General features: G+C 40.0%; 1 protein-coding gene across 2 annotated transcripts in view; it reads left to right on the top strand.

Annotated features, from left to right (window-relative positions):
* LOC100375570 (uncharacterized) overlaps window positions 1–13689 on the top strand; it is a 45794-nt gene extending 32105 nt beyond the window's left edge. The window contains exons 24-31 of one of the 2 annotated variants that reach the window (XM_085502478.1): window positions 257–372; window positions 479–571; window positions 3702–3827; window positions 7007–7109; window positions 7131–7409; window positions 10800–10873; window positions 11592–11766; window positions 12322–13689. In XM_085502478.1, the coding sequence (XP_085358604.1) occupies window positions 257–372; window positions 479–571; window positions 3702–3827; window positions 7007–7109; window positions 7131–7409; window positions 10800–10873; window positions 11592–11766; window positions 12322–12464 (1109 nt within the window). In that variant the 3' untranslated portion in view covers window positions 12465–13689. Of the gene's footprint in view, window positions 1–256; window positions 373–478; window positions 572–3701; window positions 3828–7006; window positions 7410–10799; window positions 10874–11591; window positions 11767–12321 lie in introns of both variants that reach the window. The other variant, XM_085502476.1, reaches the window with a different exon arrangement.
* Window positions 13690–14472: the final 783 nt, after the last annotated feature.

Here is a 14472-nt window from a genome sequence, read left to right as displayed (position 1 = left end):
TTGTATGTACACGTCAGTCAAACTCATTGTGATCATCTGGCATCACAGAATGCAAGAGATTTTTGGAAGTATTTGTTCAGGGTAATAGAAATGAGCGTACTGAATTACATGGATCTTGTAGCATCGCTTATTTCAGTTTTAGCATAACTGGCTTGTGATCTACTAAAATCAAACACAAAAACAAAATACCTTCTGAATTTATTTCACAATTATCAAATCATGGAGCAAGCCCTAATCAGGTATAATTTTTCCTAAGATCCTTTTTTTGATGTCGGAGAAGATGATGCTGATGGTTTATTCAGTAGAAAATCTCCTGTGCTAGAACCAAGGAAGCCAACTACAAGTATTAAACCACCTACTCAGTCTTCTAATGTAAGTAAATGTCCATTGCACGGTTCCCATATAATTATTGCCAGTGTTTTAGTACTTATAATATGTGTGCAACTAACATGGAGTTTTGTATTATTTGTTTTAATAGTCAACTTCAGTCCCATCAAGTGATTCCTCTTTAAGTAACAGTGCATCTTCCAGCCCTAGAAAAGAAGCTACTTCTAACATTGGCAAATTACAAGTGAGTTTACAGCTAATTAATACAGATAATTGCATGAGTATAACACCCATGCTTACGTTCAGCAGCTTGTGACTGCCATGCAGCCAAAGACAAAAAGCTATATTCAGTGTGTTGTATTACGTATCATGTGATGGTGAATGTATTCTCCAAATGTCTTTATTTGTATGACTATCCCAACCAAATCTCTAATAGAGTAGGGGTTATAGGTACTGACCCCCAATACCAAAGTATATGTTACAAACCCAGCTTGTTCACATTTTTCTATAGTTCAGGAAGAACTCCAATTCAGCTCTAAAATTCAAAACCTTGACACTTAGCCAAGCTCTAAGCTCAGAAATGCTTGACTATTTATTCATAGTAATTTACATACAAAAAAAAAGTGTGTGAATTACTATAATCTACATATGCATGAACTAAAACTGAGTGTTAATGATATACTTATGAAATAACTATGGCAACCAATAATCTATGCAGAGGCTGAAGACAAAGTATAAAACAATAGGTCACATGACCAAGTGTGACATCAATAGTTTAACTATACAGTTGTCACCCTATCATCATAAGTTACAGCGTGCCATTATTTTGTGATACCTGTAACCTACTGTATTAGGAAATGTGAATTCCAAATATGAAACTATTACGTAATACAATGTATTCCCAAGATGGCGGACTGTTAGAAGTCCATAGAGAGAAAGTGCCACAAATTTACATTCATTTTGAGCTTCAAGTGGTTTAGATCATTGGTAGATATTCTTACTGTATTGTCTTTGTGCATATATGCGGAATCCCTTCATAAAAACATTTTAGATATTTGGTATAGCCCTGAGGTGTTATTGCCTGCATACCACAATCTGCAGGTTCCTGGCCATAAGGGCAACAATGTATCCCTATTGACTGGCCATAAGGGCAACAATGTATCCCTATTGACTGGCCATAAGGGCAACAATGTATCCCTATTGACTGGCCATAAGGGCAACAATGTATCCCTATTGACTGGCCATAAGGGCAACAATGTATCCCTATTGACTGGCCATAAGGGCAACAATGTATCCCTATTGACTGGCCATAAGGGCAACAATGTATCCCTATTGACTGGCCATAAGGGCAACAATGTATCCCTATTGACTGGCCATAAGGGCAACAATGTATCCCTATTGACTGGCCATAAGGGCAACAATGTATCCCTATTGACTGGCCGTAAGGGCAACAATGTATCCCTATTGACTGGCCGTAAGGGCAACAATGTATCCCTATTGACAGGCCATAAGGGCAACAATGTATCCCTATTGACTGGCCATGAGGGCAACAATGTATCCCTATTGACTGGCCATAAGGGCAACAATGTATCCCTATTGACTGGCCATAAGGGCAACAATGTATCCCTATTGACTGGCCATAAGGGCAACAATGTATCCCTATTGACTGGCCATAAGGGCAACAATGTATCCCTATTGACTGGTCATAAGGGCAACAATGTATCCCTATTGACTGGCCATAAGGGCAACAATGTATCCCTATTGACTGGCCATAAGGGCAACAATGTATCCCTATTGACTGGCCATAAGGGCAACAATGTATCCCTATTGACTGGCCATAAGGGCAACAATGTATCCCTATTGACTGGCCATAAGGGCAACAATGTATCCCTATTGACTGGCCATAAGGGCAACAATGTATCCCTATTGACTGGCCATATGGGCAACAATGTATCCCTATTGACTGGCCATAAGGGCAACAATGTATCCCTATTGACTGGCCGTAAGGGCAACAATGTATCCCTATTGACTGGCCGTAAGGGCAACAATGTCTCCCTATTGACAGGCCATAAGGGCAACAATGTATCCCTATTGACTGGCCATGAGGGCAACAATGTATCCCTATTGACTGGCCATAAGGGCAACAATGTATCCCTATTGACTGGCCATAAGGGCAACAATGTATCCCTATTGACTGGCCATAAGGGCAACAATGTATCCCTATTGACTGGCCATAAGGGCAACAATGTATCCCTATTGACTGGCCATAAGGGCAACAATGTATCCCTATTGACTGGCCATAAGGGCAACAATGTATCCCTATTGACTGGCCATAAGGGCAACAATGTATCCCTATTGACTGGCCATAAGGGCAACAATGTATCCCTATTGACTGGCCATAAGGGCAACAATGTATCCCTATTGACTGGCCATGAGGGCAACAATGTATCACTATTGACTGGCCATGAGGGCAACAATGTATCCCTATTGACTGGCCATAAGGGCAACAATGTATCCCTATTGACTGGCCATAAGGGCAACAATGTATCCCTATTGACTGGCCATGAGGGCAACAATGTATCCCTATTGACTGGCCATAAGGGCAACAATGTATCCCTATTGACTGGCCATAAGGGCAACAATGTATCCCTATTGACTGGCCATAAGGGCAACAATGTATCCCTATTGACTGGTCATAAGGGCAACAATGTATCCCCATTGACTGGCCATAAGGGCAACAATGTATCCATATTGACTGGCCATAAGGGCAACAATGTATCCCTATTGACTGGCCATAAGGGCAACAATGTATCCCTATTGACTGGGCATAAGGGCAACAATGTATCCCTATTGACTGGCCATGAGGGCAACAATGTATCCCTATTGACTGGCCATGAGGGCAACAGCATATACCTATTGACTGGCCATATAGGTAACAGTATACACTTTTTGACTGGCCATGAAACCAACATCATGTGCCTATTGACTGGCCAGGAGGGTAGCAGCATACACATATTGACTAAGTTTTAGAGTACACCTATTAAAGGGGAGCAGAGGTCTGGCTTTTGTCACTCTGTACATGAAATTTGAGATCTATGAATGAATTCTGGCGATAAAAACAACTTCCCCTTTAACTGGCCATTAAGACCACAGTATACATATTCCTGATATATGTACGTATGTATAGATGTGCTGTCTCTTATTTTTGAGCCTGTGAATAGACCCCATAACCATTGACAGGAAATGATAGTATGCATGGGTAATATGCATGATAAATCCTGATAAATACTGACTAGATAAATAAATAATGTCACATATATTTTGATATAAGTAGAATATCTTATTTAAATTATATTCTCTTTTGTTTGTTTCAGGCCAGTTTAGATATAAAACCTTCATCTCTATTACCAGGAGCCCGACCACCTGAGAGGACTGAGGAACCAAGCGCTGTTAGTTTTGATGAACCTGCAAAGCTTAGTACATTACATACACTACAAAAGGTAAACCATTTAGTATCCTCGGGGGTGGAGCTACGTCACAAGACGTTCCACACTGCTAAGAAGCTCACCACTGTACCACGTATTTCTATGGGCTTTAAGAAAGCAACAGGAACTCAACTTTGAAGTAATCCTGAACAATCAAATTTATATGCGTTACACACGCAGGGATAATCCATGTATGTATGGGAGTCTAAAAACTAACTCTGCGATGCGATTGTGCGACTCGCCGAATGTCGATTATTGCACTCTGCGACAGGATCGCAGTGTCACTCTGCGAAAAGCACAATTCCTATTGGTTGGTTGGTCGAACAGCGCAAATCCCTATGGTCGATGTTCACCGCTGGCCTTATAAAAAAAATAAGTTTTTAATGGTAAAAAAGGTACAGTAAAAAAAGTGTGTAAACACTATGTACCGGCGACATGCCGCACTGTTCGGTGATCGGCAAGCACATAGAAATTGTGGGACCAAACAAATGACACATGGTTTACGGTTTTTAGACACATCACACCGCTGGCTGGAAAAATTGAATAGTGTAACGTGCACGTTGGTTTTGACTGCCTATTTAATACGGTGTTACGTTATCGCCATCTTGGAGTTGTAAGGCTTCGTCCCGACGACTATGCTGATTAGCATAGGCGGCAGCTTCAAAGCGAGTGGAACGCGATCACGCGTTCTGCAAGGAATGCTGTACGTCTGCTTTGACTTTGTTGAGTGCATCAAGGAAAATAATTCGCATGCAGTGAAAAAAAATCATTCACGACGTGCAATGTTTGCCATGACAGCAGTTGTTTGCAATCGTCTGCCTTCGTTTAGATCATAAACCGACTCAAGACTTGTGGTCTACGATCGATCAGCTGGTATTTTAACCACCAGAAATGAAATAGTTTGTAACAGTTGTGAAAAGTAAACAAAATCGGCGTTGGTTTGTGGTATGAATGTAATTATTTTTGTATCATAATTTTTGAAGTCAGTATTACTGAAAATTATGGATTTTTTTAAATCAACGCCATATTGATCTTAATGTAGCGGGAAGGGAAATTTTTTTTTTTTTTTTTTCTTGATTTTCCAATAATTGATAAAACGGTTACTTTGTACCTTGATTCATCACCCCAGTTTTTCGAAATTTCGGAAAGACCAGTGCTCAAACGCTAACACTACTACCGTTTCGTTAATATTTGCACAATGTTTATACCATGTATATGTATACTACCGGTTATACTCTGTTGTTGACGATTCTGATAGAACGGGTGACAAGCTTCCTGTCGCGAACAATGCATATTTATCTAACGTTCATTGTCAGCATCGTTATAGTCAAGACTTTGTCTGAGAAATCGTCTATATTCTATTTTAATAATACCATCTTACTAACGCAATGGCGATAAAAAAAGCAAAGACGCCAATGACAGACGAGGCAAAGACAAATCTGCAACTCAGGGTCGTATTTACTAATTTAGACTTGCCTGCAGCCTGTAAAATGCAAAATTACTAGGACTTTTGCATTCACCCTTTTTATAAGAATTTTTCATCGGAATCGCAACAGATAGAAAGCACGTCTAGGTCATATTATGACCAACCTCGCGAGTGGTTCGAAGGGGACGATTAGGCTGAAATATTCGCATCAACGCGAGAGTTTCAACTACTTAACCGATGACGACACCGATACGTGAGGCCGGTGATCAGACGAGGAAGTGAGTACAGGAAATCTGTTGCTCGTCGACATCGGCCAAATAAACAAAGCCATCGTTTCCGTTTATGCAGAGAGCGTGCACCCATCTAATTTTCCGTTGACACTGCTGTTTTACTAGTAGTTTTCCATCTTCAGCAGTAGTTTCAATCCATTCACACAGCTTTACGTTTTTTCTCTCTTAATATTCTTAATAAAACGATATTGATTGCCTAGAAACAGTTTGACCCGCTACATGCTTTATTTGGGAATTCAAAGTGATGAATATAGTCGTAACAAATTATAGTTGATATAAATGACAAAAAAAAAGTAGCATCGTGTGCCCCGGATCGTGTGAAACGTACTTCGCGCTCTACTCGCTTTGAAGCTGCCGCCTATGCTAATGAGCATAGTTACGGACGAAGCCTTACAACTTCAAGATGGCGTAAATGTTACCAGTTCACTGATGTTACACCGTAATAAGGCACCCAACACCAACGTGCATGTGTTTTGTAACCCCTCTCATCCCCTCCGGGGGATGTTATACATGTTAATAAATCAATGTTAAATACTTGCTGATTACCGAACCATGCGGCATGTCGTCGGTAAATACTTGTTTACCGTAGTTCGCGAGCAGTCGACGAAATAACCATTTAGAACTGAACATTTCTATAAGGCATGCTGTGTACCCTTACATCGATTCATTGAGATTCACGCTTTTCGACCAACTAACCAATGGGAATCGTGCTCTTCGCAGAGTGACACTGCGACCCTGTCGCAGAGTGCAATAATCGACATTCGGCGAGTCGCACAATCGCGTCGCAGAGTTAGTTTTTAGACGCCCATACATACCTCGATAATCTTGTTACACTGTTCAGAGGAGTCTCAACAATCATCCCAAAGTACCGTTTTCTGCGAGTTTTCGGCCTTTGTTTTCACCGTGATGGTTGCCATGCGCTAAAATGCCCGGATGTTCGCCCCCGAGAATTGCACTGATAAAGCTTGCCAGATATCACTCAAAGCTGTAACCATGTTGTCAAATTTACAGTATAATGTTGGAGTAAAGTATTTTGTCTTTTAGTAGCACATGTGCTTACATAAATGACAAGAAATATGTCTGTGTTCAAAATAATTGTATTAATGATCTAGTATATAATAAATGTAATATTTGGGTCATTTTACAGTGTACTTATGATGGAGATGCACTTAATTTACCTTAGTACATATATGTCTGTTTTGTTAGTATTAAGGATGGATCTGCCTGGCTGTCAAGTAAAATGCAGAGTAAAAGTTTAGAAGTGCTACACAGCCTTACCCTATTCTGGCTGCCAGTTTGAAATGACCATTTTCCTATATCTTACATTCAACTCGTCAAAAATCAGTGAAAATAAATTCTATACAAAACATTCAAAAAGTCTTTTCAGTGAAACTTAATTCTAGCTAAAATAAAGTATTCTACAGTATTATCTGCATCCATCCATAATTTCATAGCAGTTTTAATTTCATCTTTTTCAGGATAGAGCGAGAATTCAAACAAAGCGGCGACCACCAATGAGGCGAAAACGACAGGAAGCTGCAGAAAACCGAAAAGATGTTGATTTCACAGACAGTGCAACAGTGCAACAGTGCAGTGCAACAGACATTACAAGTACTTCGAAAAGTGATACTGATATTTTTGATACAAGTACAAACAAATCTAAAACATCAGATATGTTTGGAAATGATCTGTACGGTGATAATCTGAAATCTGATCCTTTTATGAGTTCAGAACAAACGGTGTCTAAGGATGATGATATATTCACTCGTAAAACAGAAATAAAGCAAGGATCTGACACAACTGATGATCTATTTGCACCAAGTGAACCAGCTAAAGCAGATGAGGAAGATGATATATTCAGTAGTTCAACTCAGAAGTCAGGTCAGTCTGTAATAATAGTTTAGCAGGTCTGAACTGGGACATTATTTATCTACGTAGCACACATTGACATCATAGCACACATGGACATCATAGCACACATGGGACATCATAGCACACTGGGACATCATAGCACACTGGGACACCATAGCACACAGGGACACCATAGCACACATGGACATCATAGCACACTGGGACACCATAGCACACTGGGACATCATAGCACACAGGGACACCATAGCACACATGGACACCATAGCACACTGGGACACCATAGCACACAGGGACATTATAGCACACAGGGACACCATAGCACACAGGGACATCATAGCACACAGGGACATCATAGCACACTGGGACATCATAGCACACATGGACATCATAGCACACAGGGACATATCATAGCGCACATGGACATCATAGCACCCAGGGACATCATAGCACACTGGGACATCCATAGCACACAGGGACATCATAGCACACAGGGATATCATAGCACACATACAGGGACATTATAGCACAAATGGACATCATAGCACAGGGACATCATAGCACACATGGACATCATAGCACACAAGGACATCATAGCACACAGGGACATCATAGCACACTGGGACATCATAGCACACAGGGACATCATAGCACACTGGGACATCATAGCACACTGGAACACCATAGCACACACGGACATTATAGCACAAAGGGACATCATAGCACACTGGGACACCATAGCACACTGGGACATTATAGCACACAGGGACATCATAGCACACAGGGACATTATAGCACACACTGGGACATCATAGCACACTGGGACACCATAGCACACAGGGACATCATAGCACACAGGGACATCATAGCACACAGGGACATCATAGCACACAGGGACATCATAGCACACATGGACATCATAGCACACACTGGGACATCATAGCACACATGGACATCATAGCACACAGGGACATCATAGCACACTGGGACATCATAGTACACAGGGACATCATAGCACACAGGGACATCATAGCACACAGGGACATCATAGCACACAGGGACATTATAGTACACTGGGACATCATAGCACACAGGGACATCATAGCACACTGGGACATCATAGCACACAGGGACATCATAGCACACATGGACATCATAGCACACAGGGACATCATAGCACACAGGGACATCATAGCACACAGGGACATCATAGCACACAGGGACATCATAGCACACTGGGACACCATAGCACACAGGGACATTATAGCACACAGGGGCATCATAGCACACATGGACATCATAGCACACAGGGACATCATAGCACACAGGGACATCATAGCACACAGGGACATCATAGCACACAGGGACATCATAGTACACTGGGACATCATAGCACACAGGGACATCATAGCACACTGGGACATCATAGCACACTGGGACACCATAGCACACAGAGACATTATAGTACACTGGGACATCATAGCACAAAGGGACATCATAGCACACAGGGACATCATAGCACACTGGGACATCATAGCACACTGGGACACCATAGCACACAGGGACATTATAGCACACAGGGACATTATAGCACACAGGGACATCATAGCACACTGGGACATCATAGCACACTGGGAAACCATAGCACACATGGACATCATAGCACACAGGGACACCCATAGCACACGGGGACATTATAGCACACAGGGACATCATAGCACACTGGGACATTATAGCACACAGGGACATCATAGCACACTGGGACATTATAGCACACAGGGACATCATAGCACACATGGACATTATAGCACACAGGGACATCCATAGCACACAGGGACATCATAGCACACAGGGACATCCATAGCACACAGGGACATTATAGCACACAGGGACATCCATAGCACACAGGGACATCATAACACACAGGGACATCCATAGCACACTGGGACATCCATAGCACACAGGGACATCCATAGCACACAGGGACATCATAGCACACAGAGACATCATAGCACACATGGACATCATAGCACACAGGGACATCATATCACACAGGGACATTATAGCACACAGAGACATCATAGCACACATGGACATCATAGCACACTGGGACATCATAGCACACAGGGACATCATAGTACACTGGGACATCATAGCACACAGGGACATCATAGCACACAGGGACATCATAGCACACTGGGACATCATAGCACACTGGAACACCATAGCACACACGGACATTATAGCACACAGGGACATCATAGCACACTGGGACACCATAGCACACTGGGACATTATAGCACACAGAGACATCATAGCACACAGGGACATTATAGCACACACTGGGACATCATAGCACACTGGGACACCATAGCACACAGGGACATCATAGCACACTGGGACACCATAGCACACAGGGACATTATAGCACACTGGGACATTATAGCATGCAGGGACATCATAGCACACTGGGACATTATAGCACACTGGGACATTATAGCACACAGAGACATCATAGCACACATGGACATCATAGCACACAGGGATATTATAGCACACAGAGACATCATAGCACACATGGACATCATAGCACACTGGGACATCATAGCACACTGGGACATCCATAGCACACAGGGACATTATAGCACACTGGGACATCATAGCACACAGGGACATCATAGCACACTGGGACATCATAGCACACAGGGACATCATAGCACACTGGGACATCATAGCACACTGGAACACCATAGCACACACGGACATTATAGCACAAAGGGACATCATAGCACACTGGGACACCATAGCACACTGGGACATTATAGCACACAGGGACATCATAGCACATAGGGACATTATAGCACACACTGGGACATCATAGCACACTGGGACACCATAGCACACAGGGACATCATAGCACACTGGGACACCATAGCACACAGGGACATTATAGCACACTGGGACATTATAGCACACAGGGACATCATAGCACACAGGGACACCATAGCACACAGGGATATTATAGCACACAAGGACATCATAGCACACTGGGACATTATAGCATGCAGGGACATCATAGCACACTGGGACATCCATAGCACACAGGGACATTATAGCACACTGGGACATCATAGCACACAGGGACATCATAGCACACTGGGACATTATAGCACACTGGGACATTATAGCATGCAGGGACATCATAGCACACTGGGACATTCATAGCACACTGGGACATCATAGCACACTGGGACATCCATAGCACACTGGGACATCATAGAACACGTACAGGGACATTATACATGTAGTACGCATGGATATTATAGCACACAGGGACATTATAGCTATGCATGTAAGATACGTAATATGTACAGTTAGTAATTAACAAAAATTAATTTCTAGATACAAAATCCGCTGAATCAAATGTTGAGCCAGTCAGTGGTGTTAAACCTAAGAAGAAAACTGCCAATATACAAGTGAGTGTCATTATGTTCGTGTATCTTGTTTACATGAAGTGTAAATCTAAAGTATAGAAAAGTAACTGTTATAATCTGTTATAAGGCATCTTTTCATAACCATTATTATTATACATCTGTCACTGTAACACCATAAGTTACAGCGTGCCAAAATTTTACGGGGTATTTTTATCCTACCATATTAGGAATTGTGAATTTCAAATATAGAATAATAAATATCTAATAATGAAAACAAACATGGCTGCCACCAGAGTTTGACCGGACTCCACACAAAGAAGTTTGTAGATTCTGTTCTAAACTTTTTGGATTTCGGCATTCCCATGATGTATCATTGAAAGGAAAAGATGTATAATAATAAGGTTATTACAAAGATACCTCAAAGTATGCACTCAGACGGTACGCTGTCGCATCAACCTCCGCCGCGCATCGGTCGATACTCCTGCTGTACCTTTTTCGTGCATACTTTGAGGTATCATATCAACAAGGGTTCTTACCAGAGCATAATGGAGTTGTGGTCTTACTACTGAATATTGATAAACATTACCAGTACATTCCAATTACCATTAAAATGTAGTTTATTAAAATATCGTATTTTCTATGCAAATAATTTTTTTTTTGAGAGAACACTTGTTAAATTAATATGCATGATCTGTACTATTTCAGAAGTGAGACCTTGTTAAGAGTTCCTCGTAATTCTATTCTATAATTTCCTTTCCAGAATGAAGAAGAGATATTTGCTTCTCCTAAAAGAACTAGGAAAACCAAATCAAAGACGAAAGACAGTGTTCTGTTCACAGACGAGACTAACATTTTTGCAGATTCTTCACCAACTCGTCCAAAAGAAAGAAAAAAGAAAAAAGAGAAAGATCCATTGTTTAAAGAAGTTGATGGAGGTATATACAGTTTATGTATTGTGTATCAATGATACGGTGAAATTGGTCCATGTGTTGTGATGCTAGATTTGTCATAACATTGTTAGTACCATCAGACATCTTGTTCTGAAGTTGTCTTGAGTCTTAGAAAATTTCCCTCAACACTTTTTTTTGTTTTGCTACCTTGAAGAAATCACCAATATAAGAAATCTTGTGAGGCCTTAAAAAGGTCTGATAAAAACTTTCATCAATTCATTCATTCCACAGACTCTTTTATTTCTAAATCAATTTTTGACTGCGTTACAATCTGACTTTGACGATAAGTGTACACTAAAATAGACCTTAAATTCACACAAAATTTGTCCTTAAAAAGTTTTAAAAATGTAATGAGCTGACACGTGTAGAAATCCTGGTTCTGCATTTCTCAAATACTACTGGTAAGGACTTATGTTTCTAGTTCTATGTTTGATTTTCAGAGTATTTTGGCAGGAACTTGGAAACGAGTTTGTGAATTGCCCGTTTTGAACTTGCGTGCACACTGACCAAACAAAAATCATTTATTTGTTATAATTTCAGATGACATCTTTGCGGATGCTAAAAGCAGTCCGAGAAGAACAAAGACCAAGAAAAAGTCAGAGAAGAAGAGTTCCGGGACCTCGATATTTGATCCTGATGTGCCAAGTATATTTGACGACCCACTCAGTGCTACCAAGAAATAATTTGTTCTTGCATTATAGCTACATATATTTATATAAACAAAGATAGACACAGAAATAACGATGGACCACTGGTGGTAACATGCAATGAAGATCACCAGGACTGATCACACCATAGCAAAATAACACAGTTTTAGAAATACTAGAATGGTATAGGTAGTGTTCATCTCAGGTTTTTTCTAGCGTCATTTCATGTGCGCAGAGGCTGTATTGTGTGTGTTTAGCAGTTTTCGAAAATAGATTCAGTTTCATTTTCGCAATACAAACAAGTTTGATTGACATGCACCTCTTCATCGCATATCAACATACATCAGTAGTTTTGAAAGTTGTATACTCTTCATATCTATGTCTGACTTTGATGTAAACTCATGTTTATATTTCTACCAAGGTGCATTATGTCTTATGTACACATTTTGAAAGAGTGATAATTCACTTGGCAATCAGAAGTTTATAATAATAAGGTTTTATAGCATTAATATTTTACTCAAATCCTAAAAAAGGACTATTCCTTATTTCGTTTGTATTCCCATGGTGTGACTGAAATTTGCCAATTGTAGTGTTTATTTGATTTTGAGACAAGTCTTGTATAACCAGATGAACTACAAAATACAATGACACTAAGTTCATTTTCTGTTTACCATATTATGTGCAAAATCATACATAGAAAACAGAACAAACAAAAGTTGGTATTGATTTCATGCTTAATAACATGCTATACCCATTTGATGATGTTCAATTTCGATGAAGTAAGGGTATCTCAACACCATATCTCCCTCCAGAAAATCGGTATTTCAATATTTTATTATAAAACTAAAGAAATTCTAGATCAAATCAAATCTTTTAATTTTTGCGTCAAACGCTAAGTCATGCCTTATGCGAATCTCGCAGTTGACGGAAAAATCATGTATTGAACAAGGAATTTGTGTTACAAGATGGTTTTGGGATAAATTTATTTCTGACCAATATTTGAAAATTTGAAGTCATTTCTTGTGCAATATATATTTAATGGGTACAATTTTCATTAGGTAATAAATCTTTAGATGTTACGCCTATAATAACGGTGTAATACCTGTATTAAGCATAGACATTGCCATTAAAAGTTCCTCTGTCAATGTCTAATGTAATGAACAAACCATTATGTATATTGTAATTATTGGATGTATTTGCAATCCCTATTTCAAGACTTATTATCAAACATGAATAAAGGAAAAGAAACATTTTGATCTTATATTTAATTTGATGCGATGGAGGGGTTACACGATTTTCCCCTTCCAGTATAGTATGTCCATTAAGGTAGCGGGACTATTATTTGCATACTTGTTTTCATCTTCTAATTGTGACTAAATGACTACAAATAGACCCAGGAAAGTATATATTTTTAGAATCGCCAGACTTCAAGCTTTTCACAAGTGTATTTTGCATGCCATTATCTGCATTCTACGACGCGTTACTCAATCAAAGGTGAAAAATTACTTTTTCTGTAAAAAAAATAATTACGCATTTATGCTGGCAATAAGAAGTATTTTTTTCACTTTTCCTAGTTGTTCAATAGTCTGGTAAATTGAATGTGTCTGGTCAGTTTTATTCAAGCAACGCGTTTTAAAAAATAGTGTGCTGAATTTCAATTACTGTTTTAGTCGCATTGCCCCCAACTCAAACCACAACTCGTTGGTAAATAATCGATGAAATAGTTTGTCTGGACACATTCAAGTTCCTCTCACTGTCACCTTAAAGCTGTGAAAATTTTGTGTTAATCCGACGATAATAAGTATACGTTATTTTTTGTTAAAGACCTTGTATTTTGAAAAATATAAACTCCTAGAAAACGTCCATGAAGTAACAGCAAAGATTTTCAAGCTTGTTTATCGGCACAATCAATTAGTTTTAACATGTCTAGGGACATCCAAATGTGTAAGGCTATTGGAAACCAAAAAAATAAAGGAATGGGATAGCTATAATTGGATAAAATCGGCAGATGAAAACACCAAAATCAATGATTTTTTTCAGTGGC

This window comes from Saccoglossus kowalevskii, chromosome 8, assembly GCF_978046115.1.
Source record: "Saccoglossus kowalevskii chromosome 8, keSacKowa6.1, whole genome shotgun sequence".
NCBI classification, from domain to species: Eukaryota; Metazoa; Hemichordata; class Enteropneusta; family Harrimaniidae; genus Saccoglossus; species Saccoglossus kowalevskii.
This window is presented reverse-complemented; position numbering and strand designations above follow the sequence as displayed.